This window comes from Entelurus aequoreus, linkage group LG25 (genome assembly GCF_033978785.1).
Source record: "Entelurus aequoreus isolate RoL-2023_Sb linkage group LG25, RoL_Eaeq_v1.1, whole genome shotgun sequence".
In the NCBI taxonomy this organism is placed as follows: domain Eukaryota; kingdom Metazoa; phylum Chordata; class Actinopteri; order Syngnathiformes; family Syngnathidae; genus Entelurus; species Entelurus aequoreus.
In genome coordinates, this window is record NC_084755.1 from 37,297,261 (window position 1) to 37,323,736 (window position 26,476).

Here is a 26,476-nt window from a genome sequence, read left to right on the forward strand (position 1 = left end):
TATTTAAGTGTTACTTCTTTACTTCCATAGTCATATTACAAAATAGCTAGTATTCTTCCTTCTTTCTCTCTCATAGTAATGTGTGTCGGCCTTCTAGCAGTGGAATGCAGGGAGTAGAGATAACTCAGGGAGTAGTCTAAACAATGAGGGTGGGAGCGAGGGACAGAGGGAAGAACACAGGAGTTCCGGGGTTTTTGGGGGGATCGATCTAGACTGGGCTAGGGAACGCTTCTGTACTGGATTTGGTCTCACGTTTGTCTTTAAAGCTTTGAGAATAAACCACAAAATACCAACTACTGCCTGGTGATGAATTTAAACTTCAGCTTATGTGCCATAAAAAGAATTTGGGAGTGACCATCAGCTTAAAATCCCTGGGAGGAAGAGCTGGTCAACGCAACAATTTGGGGGCTCGTCCGATATCAACCGATACCGATATATACAGTCGTGGAATGAACACATTATTATGCCTAATTTTGTTGTGATGCCCCGCTGGATGCATTAAACAATGTAACAAGGTTTTCCAAAATAAATCAACTCAAGTTATGGAAAAAAGTGCCAACATGGCACTGCCATATTTATTATTGAAGTCACAAAGTGCATTATTTTTTTTAACATGCCTCAAAACAGCAGCTTGGAATTTGGGACTTGCTCTCCCTGAGAGAGCATGAGGAGGTTGAGGTGGGCGGGGTCGGGGGTGTATATTGTAGCGTCTCGGAAGAGTTAGTGTTGCAAGGGGTTCTGGGTATTTGTTCTGTTGTGTTACGGTGCGGATGTTCTCCCGAAATGTGTTTGTCATTCTTGCTTGGTGTGGGTTCACAGTGTGGCGCATATTTGTAACAGTGTAAACTTGTTTATACGGCCACCCTCAGTGTGACCTGTATGGCTGTTGACCAAGTATGCCTTGTATTCACTTGTGAGTGTGTCAAAAGCCGTAGATATTATGTGACTGGGTCGGCACGCAAAGGCAGTGCCTTTAAGGTTTATTGGCGCTCTGTACTTCTCCCTACGTCCGTGTACACAGAGGCCTTTTAAAAAGTCATACATTTTACTTTTTGAAACCGATACTGATAATTTTGAAACCGATATACCTATAATTTACAATATTGCATTTTTAAGCATTTATCGGCAGATAATAGCGGCAGTCCTATATTATCGGACATCTCTAGTTTGAATAGGTTGAAAAATGTGGGAATTGTGCAACTTGGAAAAATGTCCCATTCATTTCAATAGGAACTTCCTGGAAATTTTGGGAAAAGCGGGATTAAAAAAAAAAGAAAAGATTAGGAGCATGAATGTCCTGAATGAGCTCAATTGGTTGGTGTTGGAATTGTTTAAATGGGTCAAGAAATGTTGAAGGAGTAACAGTTGTATTATGGAATTTCGGGAAAACCGAGAATGCTTCTAGTTCCTAAACCAGGGGTCGGCAACCTTTACCACTCAAAGAGCCATTTTGGCAAGTTTCACAAATTAAAGAAAATAATGGGAGCCACAAAAAAAATGTAAAAAGAAAAACACCACATACAAAGCTTAAATGCTTTGTGCTATGTTAAACAGGGGTCTCAGACACACGCACCGGCACGCACTTTATTGTGGAAATTTGATGTTAGGGCGGCCCGCGAGTTTTTGAATGAATGGCGCTTGATAGCGTCATACTTGTCAACCCTCTCATTATTTCCGGGAGACTCCCAAATATCAGGGCGTGGTGGCACTGCTTTTGGCGCCCTCTACAGCCTACCCAAACAGTGTACATGCTCGACCACATGTTGAATGCAGTTTCAGCTAGCTCACGTAAGTGACAGCAAGGCGTACTAGTTCAACAGCCACACAGCTTACACTGACGGTAGCCGTACAAAAACAACTTTAACACTGTTACGTTACAAATATGCGCCACACTTTGAACCCACACCAAAAAATAATGACAAACACATTTCTGGAGAACATCTGCACTGTAACACAACATAAACACAACACAACCAATACCCAGAATCCCATGCAGCCCTAACTCTTCCGCTCAACCAACGCACGGAGGGGGGGGGGGGGGGGGTTGATGTGTGGGGGGATTTGGTGGTAGCGGGGATGTATAATCTAGACCGGAAGAGTTAGGGCTGCATGGGATTCTGGGTATTGGTTGTGTTGTGTTACGGTGGGATGTTCTCCAGAAATGTGTTTTTCATTCTTTTTTGGTGTGGGTTCACAGTGTGGCGCATATTTGTAACGTAACAGCGTTAAAGTTGTTTTATACGGCTACCGTCAGTGTAAGCTGTGTGGCTGATGACTAAGTATGCTTTGCTGTCTCCTATGTGTGCAAGGAAAAGCTACATACAACATGTGGCCGGGCTGGCACGCTGTTTGTAAATGCTATAGAGGACAATTACCACAGTGCAATTAATTTAGTAATTAGAGTGAAAATAGGATTATATTTTCCCTGGGAGTTATCTAGGAGAGGCACTGAGATCCATAAGTCTCCTGGGAAAATCGGGAGGGTCGGCAAGTATGCAGCTGAGCCGCATCAGAGTGGTCAAAGAGCCGCATGCGGCTCCGGAGCCGCGGGTTGCCGACCCCTGTCCTAAACCAACTTGTTTTTTTATCCAGACTAAGAAAAATGTTTTGACGGCGGAACGGTTGAAATGGGATGAAAAAAGGAAAAGGAGCAGTCAAATGAAAAAGGTTGGAAATAGGGTTACAAAAAAAAACATGAATTCCTGGAAATTTGTTGAATGTGGAAAAATGGTAGTTTAAATGTCTAGGATGAATAGAATGTGTTGAAGGTGGAATGGTTTCAATTGGTTGAAGAATGTGGGAATTGTGGAAGTTTGAAGAATGGGCAATTAATTTTGAATGGGAAAAATTACCACAAAAAAAAAAGGAAATATAGGAAATCCAGGATTTCATTTTAGAATTGTTGAAGTAGAGCACATAATTCATGAACAAGCTGAATATTTTGAAGTTGGAACAGTTTGAATCAGATGAAAAATTTGGAACTTTGAAGAATGTCTCCTTGACTTCAAGGGGAATTTCCCAACAATTAGGGAATTTTTTTTGAAAATGGTAAAAAATTTGAATGGTCTGAATGGTTGGTGTTGGAATTTTTCAAATCGGCCGAGAAATGTTGAAGTAGTAACATGTTGAAGTGAGAAATGGTATTACGGAATTTCGGGAAAACTGGGAATTTTTCCAGTTAAAAAAACAACTTTGTTTTTTTGTCCTAATTAAGAGGAATGTTTTGACGGTGGAAGGAGTAGTTGCCAGAAAAAAGTGTGGAAATCGGGCTTTAAAAAAAAACAGGAATTTTGGAAAATCCTGGAATTTTTTTGAACTTGGAAAAAGGGTAGTTTGAATTTCCAGAATGAGTGGAATATGTTGAATGTGGAATGGTTTGAATTGGTTGAAAAATGTAGAAATGGTGGAAGTTTGAAAAATGGCCAATTAATTTTGAATGGGAAAAATGAAAAAATAAAAGCAAATATGGGAAATCCGGGATTATTTTTTTTGAATTGTTGAAGTAGAGCACATCATTCATGAACAAGATGAATATTTTGAAGTTGGAACAGTTTGAATCAGATGAAAAATGTGGGAGTTGTGGAAATTTGAAGAATGTCTCCTTGACTTCAAGGGGAATTTCCCCAAAATGTGGGACTTTCAGGAGAAATTTGAAAATGGTAAAAATCTTGAATGGTCTGGTGTTGGAATTTTTCAAATCGGTCGAGAAATGTTGAAGTAGTAACATGTTGAATTGAGAAATGGTATTACGGAATTTTGGGAAAAGCGGGAATTTTTCCAGTTCAAAAAACAACTTTGTTTTTTTGTCCTAATTAAGAATGTTTTGACGGTGGAACGGTTGAAAAATGTGGAAGGAGTAGTCGCCAGAAAAAAGTGTGGAAATCGGGCTTTAAAAAAAAAACAGGAATTCTGGAAAATCCTGGAATTTTTTTGAACTTGGAAAAAGGGTAGTTTAAATTTCCAGAATGAGTGGAATATGTTGAAGGTGGAATTGTTTGAATCGGTTGAAAAACAGAAATGGTACTACGGAATTTTGGGAAAACCGGGAATTTTTCCAGTTCAAAAAACAACTTTGTTTTTTTTTCCCAATTAAGAGGAATGTTTTGACGGTGGAACGGTTGAAAAATGTGGAAGGAGTAGTCGCCAGAAAAAAGTGTGGAAATCGGGCTTTAAAAAAAACAGGAATTCTGGAAAATCCTGGAATTTTTTTGAACTTGGAAAAAGGGTAGTTTAAATTTCCGGAATGAGTGGAATATGTTGAAGGTGGAATGGTTTGAATTGGTTGAAAAATGTAGAAATGGTGGAAGTTTGAAAAATGGCCAACCAATTTTGAATGGGAAAAATGAAAAAATAAAAGCAAATATGGGAAATCCGGGATTATTTTTTTTGAATTGTTGAAGTAGAGCACATCATTCATGAACAAGATGAATATTTTGAAGTTGGAACAGTTTGAATCAGATGAAAAATGTGGAAATTTGAAGAATGTCTCCTTGACTTCAAGGGGAATTTCCCCAAAATGTGAGACTTTCAGGAGAAATTTGAAAATGGTAAAAATCTTGAATGGTCTGGTGTTGGAATTTTTCAAATCGGTCGAGAAATGTTGAAGTGAGAAATGGTATTACGGAATTTTGGGAAAACCGGGAATTTTTCCAGTTCAAAAAACAACTTGGTTTTTTGTCTAATTAAGAGGAATGTTTTGACGGTGGAACGGTTGAAAAATGTGGAAGGAGGTGGAAATAGGGCTTAAGAAAATCAGGAATTCTGGAAAATCCTGGATTTTTTTTAATTTGGAAAAAGGTAGTATGAATTTACAGGATGAGTGGAATATGTTGAAGGTGGAATTGTTTGAATCGGTTGAAAATTGTAGAAATGGTTGAAGTTTGAAAAATGGCCAATTAATTTTGAATGGGAAAAATGAAAAAATAAAAGCAAATATGGGAAATCCGGGATTATTTTTTTTGAATTGTTGAAGTAGAGCACATCATTCATGAACAAGCTGAATATTTTGAAGTTGGAACAGTTTGAATCAGATGAAAAATGTGGAAATTTGAAGAATGTCTCCTTGACTTCAAGGGGAATTTCCCCAAAATGTGGGACTTTCAGGAGAAATTTGAAAATGGTAAAAATCTTGAATGGTCTGGTGTTGGAATTTTTCAAATCGGTCGAGAAATGTTGAAGTGAGAAATGGTATTACGGAATTTTGGGAAAACCTGGAATTTTTTCAGTTCAAAAAACAACTTCGTATTTTGTCTAATTAAGAGGAATGTTCTGACGGTGGAACGGTTGAAAAATGTGGAAGGAGGTGGAAATAGGGCTTAAGAAAAACAGGAATTCTGGAAAATCCTGGATTTTTTTGAACTTGGAAAAAGGGTAGTTTGAATTTCCAGGATGAGTGGAATATGTTGAAGGTGGAATTGTTTGAATCGGTTGAAAATTGTAGAAATGGTTGAAGTTTGAAAAATGGCCAATTAATTTTGAATGGGAAAAATCTCCCGGAAAACCTGGAATTCTGGGAAATCTAGGAGTTTTTGTAATTTGTCAGGGGGAAAGCCCGCCATTCCCGGATAGGCTGAACAGTTTGAAGTTGGAACGCTTTTAATCGGATGAAAAATGTGGAAGGTAGAGCGCGACAAAATCTGGAGAAGAAAAAGCAGAATAAAGAAACCATATGTGTGAATGTTTGTCGCGGCACAGTGGTTGAAAAACACTGATGTAGATAACAAATCCACCACTTACAAGTTGTCCTGCATGTGTTGTCTTATTCAAATAAAAAAAACTAAGGAAAGTGTTTTTCTTCACATTGTTATCAATGTTTGAAGCTAGGTAAGATTATTCAACAATCAAACAAGCTAGTGTTTCCATTTGGTTAATAATGAAAAGAGAACATTATTCATAGTTTAATAGAGAAGTGGAACAGTTGAACATACTGTATTTCTTCCCGCAGCTTAGCAGGTGCAGTCCACTGCTTTGTTGTCCCTTTTTCCCCCCCTCGCCGTGGCTCACTTCTCCCAGCCTTTGCCTCCGGGCTGAGTGGGCAACCTGAGCCCCACCAGGCCGGCCGCCTCCCGGGTGCTGCGCTCTCCCTTGGCGTGGTAAAGGTCGTGCAGGGCCCGGTGGTTCCTGGTGGACGCCAGCAGACACAGGTAGGTTTGCGAGGCGTGCAGCGCCTCCTGCTGGGCGCGGCAGTACCTCTCTCCTGTCACCTGTGCAGGAGCGGAAGTGATTGTGAACATTCCTCGACGAGATGTGGCTAATTAACGTCAGTAGTGACGATCACAAACGTGCATTCATTGAGTCAACGTTATTCTTCTCTTCCGTGCGCCTCAACGGCCATGTTGTCCCTATAGGGACTCACATTTACGTTAGCATGTCCTGGGGTCCTGGCAGGGCTGGGACAAACACACACTGACAGGCTGGAGTCCTCCCGCTGGCTGTTGTGCATCAGTGCACATGCATTCAGCCAGCGTGGTCAACCTTGTTCTCTCCAGCATGAATAATGCAAGCTTTAAGCCTATATGCTCCACAGTCAGGGCCACTTTGCTTACACAAGAAATAACATCAAATAAGGATTTATTTGAGATGTATATATATATATATATATATATATATATACACACATATACATATATATATATACACACATATATATATATATATATATATATATATATATATATATATATATATATATATATATATATATATATATATATATATATATATATATATGTATATACACACACACACACATAAATATATATATATATATATATGTGTGTATATATTAGGGCTGCAACAATGCAACAACTAATCGATTAAATCGATTAAAATCGATTATAAAAATAGTTGCCGATTAATTTAGTGATCGATTCGTTGGATCTATGCTATGCGCATGCGCAGAGGCTTTTTTAATTTTTTTTAAATTAACCTTTATTTAGAAACTGCAACATGTACAAACAGCTGAGAAACAATAATCAAAATAAGTATGGTGCCAGTATGCTGTTTTTTTTCAATAAAATACTGGAAAGGATAGAAATGTAGTTTGTCTCTTTTATCCGATTATTAATCAAAGTAATAATCGACAGATTAATCGATCATCAAATTAATCGTTAGTTGCAGCCCTAGTATATATATATATATATATATATATATATATATATATATATATATATATATATATATATATATATATATATATATATATATATATATATATATATATATATATATATATACATACACTACCGTTCAAAAGTTTGGGGTCACCCAAACAATTTTGTGAAATAGCCTTCATTTCTAAGAACAAGAATAATCTGTCGCGTTTCAGATGAAAGTTCTCTTTTTCTGGCCATTTTGAGCGTTTAATTGAGCCCACAAATGTGATGCTCCAGAAACTCAATCTGCTCAAAGGAAGGTCAGTTTTGTAGCTTCTGTAACGAGCTAAACTGTTTTCAGATGTGTGAACATGATTGCACAAGGGTTTTCTAATCATCAATTAGCCTTCTGAGCCACTGGAGTGATAGTTGCTGGAAATGGGCCTCTATACGCCTACGTAGATATTGCACCAAAAACCAGACATTTGCAGCTAGAATAGTCATTTACCACATTAGCAATGTATAGAGTGTATTTCTTTAAAGTTAAGACTAGTTTAAAGTTATCTTCATTGAAAAGTACAGTGCTTTTCCTTCAAAAATAAGGACATTTCAATGTGACCCCAAACTTTTGAACGGTAGTATATATATATATATATGTGTGTGTGTGTATATACATACATGTATATACATACATGTATATACATGTATATCATATATCCTCTACGGCTCATCTTGCAAAATTCTCAATAAACTCCAATACATTCAAAACTCTTCCGCCCGCCTGCTCACCCACACCCGCTCCCGTGAGCACATCACCCCAGTCCTCCAGAAACTCCACTGGCTCCCCGTTCCTCACCGGATCCACTTTAAAATCCTCCTCCTCACCCACAAAGCCTTCCACAACCAGGCCTCCTGCTACCTCACCAACCTGCCATACCCCTTCACGCAGCCTCCGCTCCTCTGATGCCAACCTCCTCTCCCCACCACTCAGAACCGAGCTCCGGACCTGGGGTGACAGAGCTTTCTCCATCGCTGCTCCCACCCTCTGGAACACTCTTCCCAAACCCATCCGTGACTGCCCAGACCGTCCCATCTTCAAAAGCCTTCTCAAAACACACCCATTCAGATCGGCTTTTAACCTGTGATTAGTGTTCTGTGTCTTGCAATGTCCTGTCTTGTAATTGTCCTGTATTATTATGTATTTTACAATGTCAGTGTTTCCCACACATTCATTTATTTGTGGCGGCCCGCCACGAAAGAATTAAGGCCTGTCAAGCTTCTCAGGCAAATCATATAGTTGATGTAGATGCCCATATCGGCTGTTCAGATGTACTTTACAAAAAATAAGTGTAGGTAGGATCACGATTTTTGGAGCTCTTTGTTCAGTGGATCAGATATTTGCTGAAGCTTTGTGTCTATCTACCACCACTACTGTTTTCTGTTTATTTGTTACTGACTGTGGCAGGACATCTCTGCCTCTGTTTCACTTTATGTTGCTGGTAAATAATATGGTTGTAGTAGTAGGCTAAAGTTAAATTATTTAGTATGCACTAATTAAAGGGGCAGAGCTTTTAGAGACATTTTAGCTTTTATATTTTTATAAGATATATTTTTTGTAAGAACCACAATTAATAAATATATTTCAGTGAATAACTTATTGTTCAAATCTGTATATAAATATGTACATAAAGTGTTGTAATTATATTGTAAACAGGATGGATGGATGGACGTTTAAAACAAAACTGTTATTATTAATTAGTAAGTATACATTTTTTGAGCCTTTTTAGAGAAAATCATATCATTGTAGTAAATTATGCAAAGTATTCGATGATGTCATGGTAACCACGCCCACCGCCACGGGTATCTTGTCAGTTTATGGGAAACACTGAATGTACTGTTTTTATATTTCCTGTATGTTATATTATTACTTTAAACTGTTTCATATTTTAATTTTTTATCCTGTAAAGCGTCTTTGAGTGCTCTGTAAAGCGCTATACTAAATAAAATGTATTATTATTATTATTATTATTAAGGGCGAGAAGCTTCTGGGAACGATCAAAATTTATTTGAAAGGTCATCCCTTTCACTACCTAACTCAAAATGATGTACGTTTGGATAAATATCTCCCATAAAAACTAGACTTCATTTATATTGCCAGTGTAAAATAACTATACAGGTGTACCCAATGAAGTGTCCCGGAAGTGTCTCACGCTGCCATGTTAGCTTAGCATGCCCTTCGCATCGCAAAGTCTCATGCTTTGTAAAATAACAACCCATTTACGTCATGGTGGGCCCTAACATACATTTTAGAGATTATTGCAGATTAAAAGGCAATTACACACAAATGTATATTGTATATAAAAATGTTATCTACACCCACAGTACTGTTGAGCTAATGTGGCTAGCACAAACAGAAAGGCAGGAAAAGAGGACACAATTACCTTATTTTTACGAAACTGTTCCTTGACATAAGTGCACGCCAAGGACTGCTTGTAATGCTGTCCCTGCATGGAGCGCAGTTCTTTGAGAATTCTACTGTAAACACGCAACGATGACGACGACGCCATCTTGGAACACAGACAGTGTTGTGATCACGGAGAGCCGAGACTGTTACCAGCAGAGCAGACCAACTCAATGGAGCTTCGCGTCATCGATCGATCAAGACTGCCACAAGATGGCGCCGTGCCACCGACACACGAACTCACCGGACCACGCAGAGCACGACAAGGCTGCACGACGGTTCAATTTAAATGATATACATGGCCAGAGATGACGCCTTTCTCCATGTATTGTGAGTATTTAAACTACTATTTTATCTTAGTTACTTTATGTCATAACAAACAGTTCATACGGACACATTACTCGTACATATTTAGTTTCCCATATGCTTGACTTTTAGTAACAAACCAGAGATGGGTTTGAGTCGTCAAAGTTGTACTTAAGTAAGAGTACCGTTACTTAAAAGTAATGTGAGTAGTAATTCAAACTATTACTTGAGTAAGTATTCCTAAAAATACTGAGTAACAGGTGAGTGACTTCTGTAACCATAGACATCTTATTAAGTAGACACGAGAAATTTGGCCGCCATCTTGAAGTGGTGATGAGCAGCCGGCGAAATTGATTGAAACTTTTATTAGTAGATTGCACAGTACAGTACATATTCTGTACAATTGACCACTAAATGGTAACACCCAAATAAGTTTTTCAACTTGTTTAATTCGGGGTCCACGACAAATTAGGGCTGTCCGATAATGGCTTTTTTGCCGATATCTGATATTGTCCAACTCTTAATTACCGATATCAACCGATACAGAAATAAACCGATATCGATATATAGAGTCGTGGAATTAACACATTATTATGCCTAATTTGGACAACCAGGTATGGTGAAGATAAGGTCCTTTTTTAAAGTATTAATAAAATAAAATAAGATAAATAAATTAAAAACATTTTCTTGAATAAAAAAGAAAGTAAAACAATATAAAAACAGTTACATAGAAACTAGTAATGAATGAAAATGAGTAAAATTAACTGTTAAAGGTTAGTACTATTAGTGGACCAGCAGCACGCACAATCATGTGTGCTTACGGACTGTATCCCTTGCAGACTGTATTGTTATATATTGATATATAATGTAGGAACCAGAATATTAATAACAGAATCAAACAACCCTTTTGTGTGAATGAGTGTAAATGGGGGAAGGAGGTTTTTTGGGTTGGTGCACTAATTGTAAGTGTATCTTGTGTTTTTTATGTTGATTTAATAAAAAACAAAAACAAAAAAAAAACAGATACCGATAATAAAAAAAACGATATCGATAATTTTCGATATTACATTTTAAAGCATTTATCAGCCGATAATATCGGCAGGCCGATATTATCGGACATCTCTAGTACAAATATATACTATCATCATAATACAGTCATCACACAAGTTAATCATCAGAGTATATACATTGAATTATTTACATTATTTACAATCCGGGGGGTGGGATGAGGAGGGTTTGGTTGATATCAGCACTTCAGTCATCAACAATTGCATCATCAGAGAAATGGGCATTGAAACAGTGTAGGTCTGACTTGGTAGGATATTTACGGCGAGCAGAGAACATAGTGAGTTCAGATAGCATAAGAACAAGTATATACATTTGATTATTTACATTTGGTTATTTACAATCCGGGGAGGTGGGATGTGGAAGGGTGTGGGTGTTAGTCAAGGGTTGAAGTTGCCTGGAGGTGTTCTTTTAGTGCGGTTTTGAAGGAGGATAGAGATGCCTTTTCTTTTACACCTGTTGGGAGTGTATTCCACATTGATGTGGCATAGTAGGAGAATGAGTTTAGACCTTTGTTAGATCAGAATCTGGGTTTAACGTGGTTTGTGGAACTCCCCCTGGTGTTGTGGTTACGGCGGTCATTTACGTTAAGGAAGTAGTTTGACATGTACTTCGGTATCAGGGAGGTGTAGCGGATTTTATAGACTAGGCTCAGTGCAAGTTGTTTTACTCTGTCCTCCACCCTGAGCCAGCCCACTTTGGAGAAGTGGGTAGGAGTGAGGTGTGATCTGGGGTGGAGGTTTAAAAGTAACCCGACTAGCTTGTTCTGTGATGTTTGGAGTCTAGATTTGAGGGTTTTGGAGGTGCTAGGGTACCAGGAGGTGCAAGCGTAATCGAAAAAGGGTAGTACGAGAGTTCCCGCTAGAATCTTCAAGGTGCTTTTGTTGACCAGAGAGGAGATTCTGTAGGGAACTAACTAACTTTTAGTAACAAACCAGAGATGGGTCGAGTCGCCAAAATTGTACTTAAGTAAGAGTACCGTTACTTAAAAGTAATGTGAGTGGTAATTCAAACTATTACTTGAGTAAGTATTCCTAAAAATACTGAGTAACAGGTGAGTGACTTCTGTAACCATAGACATCTTATAAGTCATACTTGCCAACCATCCCGTTTTTACCGGGAGACTCCCGGTATTCAGCGCCTCTCCCGATAACCTCCCGGCAGAAATTTTCTCCCGACAAACTCCTGGTATTCAGCCGGAGCTGGAGGCCACGCCCCCTCCAGCTCGATGCGGACCTGAGTGGGGACAGCCTGTTCTCACGTCCGCTTTCCCACAATATAAACAGCTTGCCTGCCCAATGACGTCATAACTGTAGAATGATCGAGGGCGAGTTCTTGGTTTCTTATGTGGGTTCATTGTTAGGCAGTTTCATTAACGTCCTCCCAGCGCGGTAACAACACACAACAACAGCAGTCACGTTTAGTCTACCGTAAAGCAGTTCGTCTGCCGTACACAGCAATGTTGTGACACTCTTAAACAGGACAATACTGCCATCTACTGGATAGCCTCCAAAACACTGTAATTCAAGTATTTCTTTTATTTATATGTATAATAAAATATATATATATATATATATATATATATATATATATATATATATATATATATATATATATATATATATATATAGCTAGAATTCACTGAAAGTCAAGTATTTCATACATATATATATATATATATATATATATATATATATATATATATATATATATATATATATATATATATATATATAACTATATGTATATATATATATATATGAAATACTTGAGTTGGTGAATTCTAGCTTAAATATATTCCCCTATTAACCACGCCCCCCAACCACGCCCCCGTCCCACCCCCGACCACGCCCCCACCTCCCGGTATCGGAGGTCTCAAGGTTGGCAAGTATGTTATAAGTAGACGCGAGAAATTTGGCCGCCATTTTGAAGTGGTGATGAGGAGCCGGCGAGCAGCCTAAACTGACAGTTGACAGGTAGAAAACAAAGATGGTGTTCAGCGTTTTCCTGCTCAAATGAGCGGACTGTTGAAAATAGGAAGCGGGGGATTACTTTTCACAAGTAAGATTTAACATTAACGTACTATTGGTTGTATTTTGTGAAAAGAAACCTATGAAATGTTCTCTTTTGTCTTCATTATTTTGTAAGAATGCACCAGAATGCTTCATTTGTATGTGAAAATCACAAAGAAATCTTCTGGGGGAGGATGACCCCCCTACAAACTGTCAGCCCCACCTGGTTTAAATGTAACTTAGATATTGGGTTTCACTATGTAAAGCGCTTTGAGTCACTAGAGAAAACGCGCTATATAAATATAATTCACTTCACCTAAAACAAAATTCACCAGCCGCCACTGATTATGATGCATTCTCATTTAAGGCAAAGTATAAGACAATACTTTCTTAACAGTATAATTGTAACCAGGAATAAGTCTTCAAGTAACAATATTCAAATACTAACATTGTTGGTGGAAGACAGAATTTGGTTTTATTCTGAATCCAGTGAAACAGATTGGTGGTTTTAGACTTTCAGGTGTTTATATATATTTATGTTGAAGTATTTGGCAGACGCTTTTGTGAGTTCAGTCACACCAAAGACTATAAAAATGGGACTCATTACCTCCCTGCTTGGCACTCATCATCAAGGGTTGGAATTCGGGGTGAAATCACCAAAAATGATTCCCGGGCGTGGCCACTGCTGCTGCCCACTGCTCCCCTCACCTCCCAGGGGGTGATCAAGGGTGATGGGTCAAATGCAGAGAATAATTTCACCACACTTAGTGTATGTGTGACAATCGATGGTACTTTAACTTTAACTTTCTTCTTCTTCTTCTTCAGATTTTGGCGCGCTCTACCTCCCACATTTTTCATCCGATTCAAACCGTTCCAACTTCAAACTGTTCAGCCTTTTCGGGAATCGCGGGCTTTCCCTTGACAAGTTCTAAAAAATTCCCAGGATTCCAGATTTTCCGGGACATTTTCCCCATTCAAAATGAATTGGCCATTTTACTGCCACCATTTCCACATTTTTCAACCGATTCAAACCGTTCCTCCTTCAACATATTCCACTCATCCTAGACATTCAAAACTATTATTTTTCCAAGATCAAAAAAATTCCAAAGAATTCCCGTTTTTTTCAAACCTTTTTTTCACCCTTTTTCTGTGGACTACTCCTTCCACATTTTTCAACCCACTTCAACTGTCAAAACATTCCTCTTAATCAGGACAAAAAAACAAGGTAGTTTTTTGAACTGGAAAAATTCCCGGTTTTCTCCAAATTCCAGGAATTCCGTAATACCATTTCTCAATTCAACATGTTACTACTTCAACCTTCCTCGACCATTTTGAAAAATTCCAAGTCATTCAGAACATTACATTTTTTTAGCATTTTCCGATCCATTTTAATCCAGTTTCGCAATACCGCTGGTTGAGTCCAGCCATGTAAACAAAGACTTTGTCCAGCAACAATAATACTTGCCAACCTTGAGACCTCCAATATCGGGAGGTGGGGGGGGGGGGGCGTGGGTTATTTACAGCTAGAATTCACCAACTCGAGTATTTCATATATATTTCAGATATATATATATATATATATATATATATATATATATTTATGAAATACTTGACTTTCAGTGAATTCTAGCTATATATATATATATATTTATTTTATTTACATAGGAAAAAAAAAAAAATACTTGAATTTCAGTGTTCCGGTGGCTATCCATTAGATGGCAGTATTGTCCTGTTTAACTTCTCCGTTCATGATGAGTATATCATTTCAATTCACCAACTCGAGTATTTTCATATATATTTCATATATATATATATATATATATATATATATATATATATATATATATATATATATATATATATATATATATTTATGAAATACTTGACTTTCAGTGAATTCTAGCTATATATATATATATATATATATATATATATATATATATATATATATATATATATATATATATATATATAATTTTATTTACATAGGGAAAAAAACAACAACTTGAATTTCAGTGTTCCGGTGGCTATCCATTAGATGGCAGTATTGTCCTGTTTAACTTCTCCGTTCATGATGAGTATATCATTTCGGCCACCGTGTTCAATGGAGAAGTCTGTTCTACAAATTTTACAGGCAACATACACCTTCCCCTTCGAACTGTCCTGGATGAACTGAAATTCTTGTTTCCATTCGTTTTGGAACTTGCAAGCGTATTTCTTCATCTTGCTCGTCGACGGCGTCGCCATGTCTGTAACTTCCTCGTTCTTCTGCTTCGTCTCCTTGTTGTGTGTGCAGTTGTGCACTCTATTCTCTAAAAGCCCTAGATGTTATGACGTCATTGGGCAGGCAAGCTGTTTATATTGTGGGAAAGCGGACGTGAGAACAGGCTGTCCCCACTCAGTCTCAGGTCCGCATTGAGCTGGGGGGGCGTGGCCTCAGCTCCGGCTGAATACCGGGAGTTTGTCGGGAGAAAATCTCTGCCGGGAGGTTATCGGGAGAGGCGCTGAATACCGGGATTCTCCCGCTAAAAACGGGAGGGTTGGCAAGTATGCAATAGACCCTTGTCCACATCAGGAACAGGGTAAATAAAGTCGCCCCTGTGTTTCCACCAAAAAACTACCCGGGTAGATTTAGTTTTTCAGGAACCTTTTGGAGTTCCTGTGAGCTAGGTGGGAATATTGGAAGGTTCCCGGAAGCTGTGCTGTGGAACACTGATTGGTTGAACGCAGTTGGGGGCGTTCCTAAAACTTATTTTACGAACACACAACGGCCATTTACAATATGCAATATACTTGTTTATTTCTTATTTCTTGTGCATTTTTTTTTACAACAAAATTGACGATGGCGAGAAAGAAGAACAAAAGGAACTTTTGACTTGCAGGAACTTTAGTGGGGCATATTTGCGCTGAAGAACACTGATCAGTGGAACTATCTTGCAGTGTTTTTACTCAGCCATAGTCTTTAAACTATATGCAGTTTATTGTTGTTTATTATTTTTATAAACTTCATTACATTACGCAAAGCTACGAGAAGTGGACGGACTTTTTTAAGCGTATCTACGGAGGAGTATGAAGCCGACATTGACCTCAGCTGCTTACTACTCTTACTTTGTTGGATAAATGTGAAATAAAGGAGGCAGCACACGAGGTAAATAACATGAAATATTAACTATTTACTTTATTACGTGTTGTAAAAGTAGTCAGTGACACTCCGTTTGTGCAGTTATTAGCCTCAACCCCAGTGAACAGAATGCTAATGCTAACGCTAAAGTTAATGTGTTTGTGTTGTCAGCGAGAAACACTGACATTTATTATTGATAAATTGTTATTTACACATAACCCCTGACATGTATTACTTATATATTGTTATTTACAGATCAACACTGACATTTATTATTTATGTAATATTTACAGATAAACACTAACATTTTTAATGATATATTATTAACAGATAAAGACTGACATTTATTATTGATATATTGTTATTTACAGATAAACACTGGCATTTAATATTTATATATTGTAATTTACAGATAAACACTGACATTATTTATATATTGTTATTTACAGATAAACACTGACATTTATTCTGTATTTATTATTTACAGATAAACACTGACATTTATTATTTATATACTGTTTACAGATAAACACTGACATTTATTATTTATATATTTTTATCTACAGATAAACACTGACATTTATCATTTATATATTGTTATTTACAGTTAAACACTGACATTTATTATTTATATATTATTGACAGATAAACACTAACATGTATTACTTATATATTATTATTTACAGATAAACACTGACATTTATTGTTTATGTATTGTTATTTACAGATGAACACTGACCTTTAATATTGATATATTGTTATTTACAGATACACACTGACATTTATTATTTGTATATTGTCATTTACAGATACACACTGACATTTATTATTAATATATTGTTATTTACAGATAAACCCTGACATTTATTATTTATATATTATTTACAGATTAACACTGATATTTATTATTGATATATTGTTATTTACAGATAAACACGGACATTTATTACTTATATATTATTTACAAATAAACACTCAAATTTATTACTTTATATTGTTATTTACAGATAAAAAACTGACATTATTTATATATTGTTATTTACAGATAAACATTGACATTTAATATTGATGTATTTTTATTTACAGATAAACACTGACATTTATTATTTATATATTATTTACAGATAAACACTGACATGTATTATCTATATATTGTTATTTACGGATGAACACTGACATTTATTATTTATATATTGTTATTTACAGAGAAACACTGACATTTATTCTTGATTTATTGTTATTTACAGATAAACTATGACATGTATTATTTATATATAATTTACAGATAAACACTGACATTTATTATTTATATATTATTTACAGATTAACACTGATATTTATTAATGATATATTGTTATTTACAGATAAAAACGGACATTTATTATTTATATATTATTTACAAATAAATACTAATATTTATTACTTGATATTGTTATTTACAGATAAAAAACTGACATTATTTATATATTGTTATTTACAGATAAACATTGACATTTAATATTGATGTATTGTTATTTACAGATAAACACTGACATTTATTATTTGTATATTATTTACAGATAAACACTGACATGTATTATCTATATATTGTTATTTACGGATAAACACTGACATTTATTATTTATATATTGTTATTTACAGATAAACACTGACATTTATTCTTGATTTATTGTTATTTACAGATAAACTATGACATGTATTATTTATATATAATTTACAGATAAACACTGACATTTATTATTTATATATTATTTACAGATTAACACTGATATTTATTATTGATATATTGTTATTTACAGATAAACACGGACATTTATTATTTATATATTATTTACAAATAAATACTAATATGTATTACTTTATATTGTTATTTACAGATAAAAAACTGACATTATTTATGTATTGTTATTTACAGATAAACATTGACATTTATTATTTATATATTATTTACAGATTAACACTGATATTTACTATTGATATATTGTTATTTACAGATAAACATGGACATTTATTATTTATATATTATTTACAAATAAATACTAATATTTATTACTTTATATTGTTATTTACAGATAAAAAACTGACATTATTTATATATTGTTATTTACAGATAAACATTGACATTTAATATTGATGTATTGTTATTTACAGATAAACACTGATATTTATTATTTATATATTATTTACAGATAAACACTGACATGTATTATCTATATATTGTTATTTACGGATAAACACTGACATTTATTATTTATATATTGTTATTTACAGATAAACACTGACATTTATTTTGATTTATTGTTATTTACAGATAAACTATGCCATGTATTATTTATATATAATTTACAGATAAACACTGACATTTATTATTTATATATTATTTACAGATTAACACTGATATTTATTATTGATATATTGTTATTTACAGATAAACAAGGACATTTATTATTTATATATTATTTACAAATAAATACTAATATTTATTACTTTATATTGTTATTTACAGATAAAAAACTGACATTATTTATATATTGTTATTCACGGATAAACATTGACATTTAATATTGATGTATTGTTATTTACAGATAAACACTGACATTTATTATTTATATATTATTTACAGATAAACACTGACATGTATTATCTATATATTATTTACGGATAAACACTGACATTTATTATTTATATGTTGTTATTTACAGATAAACACTGACATTTATTCTTGATTTATTGTTATTTACAGATAAACTATGACATGTATTATTCATATATAATTTACAGATAAACACTGACATTTATTCTTGATTTATTGTTATTTACAGATAAACGATGACATGTATTATTTATATATAATTTACAGATAAACACTGGCATGTTATTTATTTACATATAAACACTGAAATGTTGATTGATTGATTGAAACTTGTATTAGTAGATTGCACAGTACAGTACATATCCGTACAATTGACCACTAAATGGTAACACCCCAATAAGTTTTTCAACTTGTTTAAGTCGGGGGTCCACGTATTACGATATAATGTATTGTTATTTACAGGTAAACATTAGCATTTATTATTGATATATTGTTATTTACAGATTAACACTAGCATTTATTATTGATACATTGTTGTTTACAGCTGAAATGGACCAAAAGTAATTGCCCGACCCTCATGAATTCATCATTTACTGAGAGGACAACTTTCTGTTGGACATTGCGAACAAAATCCTGACTTTTTATAAACAATTCAGTACACTTTATTTTTTAATCGTTTTGTATATTATTGCTTTGTATTGATTTACTTTTTAGTCAAATAAGTGTGACCTAATATTGTCTGTTTATTAACATGGTATCAGTGTAGATTACATATAGTAAACCACTCCTCCATACCTCATCAGCCTGATTTACTGTGTATATAATTTAACTGTGTTTATGTTGTGTATACTGTGTATTTATAATATGTTGTACAAAGGACATTTCATAATTTTCGGAAGTTCATCTTGTACTTGACATTGTTTATAGGGTTAGGCGCAATAAGTGTTCAACTTCAGCCTAAACCCTTTCGGTCGGCAACCTTTTTCTTTTTCAATCTATGTATGTACAACTGTTTGTTTATTTTGTTGACCATTGACCGAAGAAGAAGAAGAATTTGTCTAAACTACCTAAACTGTGAAATGCGGTGGAAACACAAACCACACACTTCTCCAGAAACCTCCAGTTCCAGGAACCAGAAGTTCCAGGAACCTAAAGTTCCTGAACTTTTGGTGGAATAGGGCCTAATGGTCATCCCCCACAAATCACATGCCCATTCGAGCCCTAGAGAACTGATCCACAACCGGGTAAAAAGGATCACAAGAAGGAGAATACAAGTTTTTTTGCTTGCATAGCAAAAAATTTCACAACCTTAAAGGCCTACTGAAAGCCACTACTACCGACCACGCAGTCTCACAGTTTATATATCAATGATGAAATCTTAACATTGCAACACATGCCAATACGGCCGGGTTAACTTATGAAGTGCAATTTTAAATTTCCCGCTAAACTTCCGGTTGGAAACGCCTTTGGAGGATGACGTATGCGCGTGACGTAGCCAGTGAAACAGAGGTATGGCTTCCCCATTGAAGCCAATACGAAATAGCTCTGTTTTCATCTCATTATTCCAGTATTCTGGACATCTGTGTTGGTGAATCTGTTGTAATTTGTTCATTGCATTATGGAGAAAGAAGCTGAGCAAGCAAAGAAGAAAGTTGTCGGTGCGAAGCGGACTATTTTGCGAGGGAAGTCAGCAACACAACACAGCCGGTGTTTCATTGTTTACATTCCCGAAAGATGCAGTCAAGATCAAAGAACTCGGACAACAGAGACTCTTACCAGGAGGACTTTGATTTGGATACACAGACGCAGACGCGATACCGTGAGTACGCAGCTGCGCTTCCAAACATTTGATCGCTTGCCCGTACGTGCGTGTCACGTACGTAACTTTGGTTAAATATATAAGCTTTATGAACCTTGGGTTAGGTGAACGGTCCTTTGGGCTGAGTGAGTGTGTGTGTTGTGCAGGTGTTTGAATTGTATTTGCGGGTTATATGGACGGAATCCCGTCCATATAACCTGCTCGAGCTATAACTAGCTCAAGCTAGGAGCTAGGAGCTAGCATAACAAACACCTAGGTGTTTGTTATGCGGGATTAATTTGTGGCATATTAAACATATGCCTGGTTGTGTTGTGGCTAATAGAGTATATATATGTCTTGTGTTTATTTACTGTTGTAGTCATTCCCAGCTGAATACCAGGTCCCACCCGCACGCTTCCAAACATTTGATCGCTTGCCCGTATGTGCGTGTCATGTACGTAACTTTGGGTAAATATATAAGCTTTATGAACCTTGGGTTAGGTGAACGGTCCTTTGGGCTGGTTGTGTTGTGGCTAATAGAGTATATATATGTCTTGTGTTTATTTACTGTTGTAGTCATTCCCAGCTGAATATCAGGTCTCACCCACCTCTCACAGCATCTTCCCTATCTGAATCGCTTCCACTCCCCACTAGTCCTTCACTTGCACTTTCCTCATCCACAAATCTTTCATCCTCGCTTAAAATGAATGGGGAAATCGTCGCTTTCTCGGTCCGAATCGCTCTCACTTCTGGCGGCCATCATTGTAAACAATAGGGAATTTTGCGGAAATGTTCAATTGACTACGTCACGCTACTTCCGGTAGGGGCAAGCCTTTTTTTTATCAGATACCAAAAGTTGCGATCTTTATCGTCGTTGTTCTATATTAAATCCTTTCAGCAAAAATATGACAATATCGCGAAATGATCAAGTATGACACATAGAATAGATCTGCTATCCCCGTTTAAATAAAATAAAAAAATTTCAGTAGGCCTTTGAAGGTTGGTCTACTTGGCTGATGTGAAGTTTCTGAGCTGCGTACTATTTATCGCCTCTAGGGGGAGCCATTCTCTTATCATTGGGAAGCGGCGCTCAGGTTCCTAGACATTTGTAGGCCCTTCCACTCCTCCCCATCTCTTGCCTCCTCTCGCACTCTTTCAATGAATACTAATGCGGCGAGTGGGCCCACCTCCCTTTCCTCCCGTCCTTTTCCGTCGCAGGGATGGGCGGGAGAGGGGAGACGGTTCCAGCTTCACATCTTCCCCACATGATGCAGGCAGCGCTCGCTGGACTCGGAGCAGCAGACCGCCACCCCCCAATGCCTCGTTCCCCCTCCCAAGGCGCGTGTCGCCACGGCCGCAACAATGTCTTACCTGTGTGAGTCCGAGCAGAGTTGAGGGACCGAGTCCGGGGGGGTGGGGGGGGGAACCGGAGGAACATCCGTGCCCATGCTTCTTCTGGACGGGAAGGTTTTTCTGGGGGTGAGCAGAAGGCAGCCGGGGAAGGGGAACAACTGGCCGTAGCCGATCCCCACCACCCGCTTCCAAGCTGGAGACGACGGAGGCCACTGGAGTATTTGCTTTTATCTTTCGTTTTCTCTTCTTTTTCTTCCTCATCGCGCTGCTGGGAGGCGCTTTTTCTTTTCATTTGCTGGCGCTCTCCGTCCTCTGCCTTCTCATCTACTTTGCCATTTACCTGCTCAACAATTTCTTCCATTTATGAGCCGCGCCAGGAGGCCGAGCGACACCAGGACCCGCACAGAGGAAGGGGATTTTTGTGGCCCTCCTCTTCAGTGGTCCCTCCTTCCTCGTCCATTGCTTCCTTCCCCTGTGCAGCCCACGCCGCCTCCTCCCTTCACCGCCTCCGCTCCTAACTTCTGGAATCTGCCACTGTGTTAATTACCCGTCTTATGATGAAGACCTCAACTTTTCTCCTTGCTTTTTTTCTTCTCATTTCATCCTATGCATCGTTTCTGGGCCGCTCTTAAATCTAACAATAGGTAGGTCTACTAAGTCTTTTGTGTTTTCTAAGGGTTTTTTTTTTTGTGCATTTTGCTCAGCATACCTTGACAACACACACTTCCATCAACATCCTCCTTCCTAATTATTCCCTTTTTCCTTCTCTTCAAGCAACCACATCCTTGCTCTTTCCTTATTAAAAAAAGAGTGCAAATAAGAGACATCCAACATCTTCCTTCTTACTTTGCTAGCAGTGTCCAAAAAATAAATACATTTTTAATCGATAAAAAAAAGAAATTATTACATTTTTGTTTTTCAATCTGTCCTGTCCAGCCACTCAGACAAATCGTATCATTGATGTAGATGATCTATATCTGCTGTAGAGATTTACTTTAGTGTTGGATACTTCTCTGGTTGCCTTATTGAGTAGAATTTTATTCAACAAAACCAGTTTTCCTTTCAAGTAATGTTAAAAAATGATCAGAGTTGTTTGTCTATTTTATGGAGGGATATAATTAATTAACCATAGAACTGGCATCCGATGTTATTAAAAAAGTGTTGCTTTTCAATCCAGAATCGATTCTGAATTGAATCGGATTAAATCGTGTGCTGCCCAAAGAGTCACAGCCCTACCAAATAATACATTGCAAAAAACGGTTTAAATCAAGAATCTTGGTGAATGGAGAATCGATTCGGAATCAATCGTTACCCCCATGAATCAAATCGAATCGTCTGGTGCCCAAAGATTCATAGCTCTACCGAATAATACACTGCGAGAAACGGTTCGAATCAATCATTTTTTGTGAATGGAGAATCGATTTTGAATCGGGTCGTCACCCCAGGAATCGGATCAAATCGAATCGTGTGGTGCCCCAAAGATTCACAGCCCTATACCAAATAATACATTGCAAGAAATGGTTTGAATCAATAATTGTGGTGAATGGAGAATTGATTCAGAATGCGATTGTCACCCCAGGAATCGGATCGAACCGTGTGGTGCCCAAAAATTCGCAGCCCTACCAAATAATACATTGCGATAATGGTTTGAATTAGGACTCGTGGTGAATGGGGAATCAATTCTGAATGGAATATTCAAGCCAGGAATTGGATCAAATCGAATCGTGTGGTGCCCAAAGATTCACAGCACTACCAAATAATACATAGCAAGAAATGGTTTGAATCAAGAATCATGTTGAATGGAGAATCGATTCGGAATCAATCGTTACCCCCATTAATCAAATCGAATCATCTGGTGCCCAAAGATTCATAGCTCTACCGAATAATACACTGCGAGAAACGGTTCGAATCAATCATTTTTTGTGAATGGAGAATCGATTTTGAATTGGGTCGTCACCCCAGGAATCGGATGAAATCGAATCGTGTGGTGCCCCAAAGATTCACAGCCCTACCAAATAATACATTGCAAGAAACGGTTTGAATCAATAATTGTGGTGAATGGAGAATTGATTCTGAATGCAATTGTCACCCCAGGAATCGGATCGAATCGTGTGGAGCCCAAAGATTCGCAGCCCTACCAAATAATACATTGCGATAATGGTTTGAATTAGGACTCGTGGTGAATGGGGAATCAATTCTGAATGGAATATTCAACCCAGGAATTGGATCAAATCGAATCGTGTGGTGCCCAAAAGATTCACAGCACTACCAAATAATACATAGCAAGAAATGGTTTGAATCAACAATTGTAGTGAATAGAGAATTGGTTCTGAATGGAATCGTCACCCCAGGAATCGGATCGAATCGAATCGTGTGGTGCCCAAAAATTCACAGCCCTACCAAATAATACATTGCGAGAAACGGTTTAAATCAAGAATCTTGGTGAATGGAGAATCGATTCTGAATCGAATCCTCACCCCAGGAATTGGATTTAATCGAATCATATAGTGGCCAAAAAAATCACAGCCCAATCAAGTATTACATTGCGAGAAACGGTTTGAATCAAGAATCGTGGTGAATGGAGAATCAATTCTTAATCGAATCATCACTCCTTGGATCGGATTGGATCGACTCGAATCGTTCACAGCCCTATCAAATAATACATTGCGAGTAGCGGTTTGAATCAAGAAACGTGGTGAATTGAGAGTCGATTCTGAATGGAATAGTCACCCCAGTAATTGGATCGAACCGCGTGGTGCCCAAAGATTCACAGCCCTAGTTTTTACCTAGCGCTTTTTCTCTCATGACTCAAAACCCTTTACATTGTGAAACCCATTATCTGCATCCAAGCTACATTTACACCAGTGTGAGTGGCACTGGGAGCAAGGCGGGTGAAGTGTCTTGCCCAAGGACACAACGGCAGTGGTCGAGAATGGCCGCTCTACCATCTAAGCCAGGGCGCCCCAAAGCGCGAGTGAAGAATGCATCATCGACCAGATAAGTCCGAAAAGAGAAGGAGACGATGCATTATCTGCTCATAGATGCTACCTGGTTGTGGTTTCAGCACACTGCGGCTAGTCCTGGATAGTCCCTGTCCTTAATGCTTCAGTCACACAGAGGATTCTCACAGGAACCAGGCCAAAACACAACCTTACCTACTGTACTTTCCACAGCTGGACTAGAAGGTCAAACAAATATAATGTCGTCCTGTAGTTCTGGACTAGCACGTGTGTTCTCTTCTACCACCCCCATCTCGCTCTCTCTCTGTCACCCTAGCTTCCCACCCCGTATCCCCCGGCTGACGCCTGTCCCCACAGACAGACTGACACAAGCTTTGGAAGGGAATGGACTTTATCGCGGATCGTTCCCTTCCGCGTCTCGATCCACATTTTGATTCACGGCCTTGCGATTCATTTAGCAATTGGTTAACTTTGTATCGCTCTTTAGCAAATTAGCGGAGTCCTTTCCTAATTTGTGTGTGTTAGTCTAGCCACGGGTGGATTCATAGAAAAGTGAACTCGTTCGCTTTGTCGTCCTCGTCGTCAACTCCCCCCGCCCATCAGTCAGTCCGTGAAGACGATGACAAGTGGGACGTCTGGATCTAGCTGCTTTTCCGTGGAATTATCCCTTTGAAAAATCCGGGATGTTTGATTCCGAATGAAAAAATAAACTTTAGACACTTTTTAGTGTCTAAAGCATTTTTTTTTTGAACGTTTTTTCTTTCTGGGATTTTACTAAAGGATTGAAGACTCAAGCAGTAGTTGATAACATCTTTCCCTTTCTCTGGTAAAGAGTACAAAAATATATAGTTAACAGGTGAGTACAGTGCTTGGATTTTTGGAAGATGAATTGATCCCGAGGTGGATTATGTTTTCAATCTGAATAAGTGTGTGCGTGTGTGTGTGTGTGTGTGTGTGTGTGTGTGCAGATTTAGTTAGTTACTTCATGCATTATCAGATACATTTTCCTCACATTTTGCCACCACTATTTCATTCACAAAGCTGACCAACTCATTACTTTAGATCAGGGGTGTGCAAACATTTTCCAGATTAATTAGATTTAATAATGATTTTTTTACGATTGTTTTTTTTAATTGATTTTATTCACCTTCTCGTAATTTTATACATTTGTAAAGCAATTGTCTTGCGTAAGAACTGTGCTTTAAAATGACCTTGCCTTGCCTAGTCTAATCCCTTTCACATATTACATTTATTTTTATCTTCATTCTCCATTAATATTATTATACAGCCAACTCCATTCTTTTGATTTGCTTGAGCACACCCAAAAAGGTACCCAGCAGGGACAAGACATTGACACAACGTTGTTATACGTTCATGTCCTTTAAAACTGACTTTGAAACAATGTTGCAAAATAGTTGTCTAATGTTGGATCCACGTTTGTTTGACCATTGAAATGACCAAATTTCAATGGTCAAATCAACATCGCACATTGATGAAACGTCGTAAAAAAGTTGTATTTGTGTTGTAGAATATTGGTTGGGAAATAACCAAAATTCAATGGTCAAATCAACCTCAGAACCCGGCATTGATTAAACGTCGTCAAAAAGCATGTTTCAACGTTGCATTTGCGTTGTAGAATATTGGTTGGGAAATGACCAAAATTCAATGGTCAAATCAACGTCACAACCTGACATTGATTAAACGTTGTCAAAA

General features: G+C 37.2%; 1 protein-coding gene across 3 annotated transcripts in view; it reads right to left on the reverse strand.

The window, feature by feature from the left end:
* The window catches only part of LOC133642901 (protein FMC1 homolog), a 25,211-nt gene extending 2,923 nt beyond the window's left edge, over nt 1–22,288 (reverse strand). Inside the window, exons 1-3 of one of the 3 annotated variants that reach the window (XR_009824621.1) lie at nt 21,822–22,288; nt 5,928–6,203; nt 4,150–5,636 (exon numbers count right to left, since the gene is read on the reverse strand). Coding sequence is in view for 1 of the 3 variants with exons in the window: in XM_062037318.1 (XP_061893302.1) it covers nt 6,000–6,203; nt 9,536–9,661 (330 nt within the window). In the remaining 2 variants the exon portion in view is untranslated. Of the gene's footprint in view, nt 1–4,149; nt 5,637–5,843; nt 6,204–9,535; nt 9,705–21,821 lie in introns of those variants that run through there. The other 2 variants (XR_009824622.1, XM_062037318.1) reach the window with 2 other exon arrangements.
* Between the last annotated feature and the right edge of the window lie 4,188 nt (nt 22,289–26,476).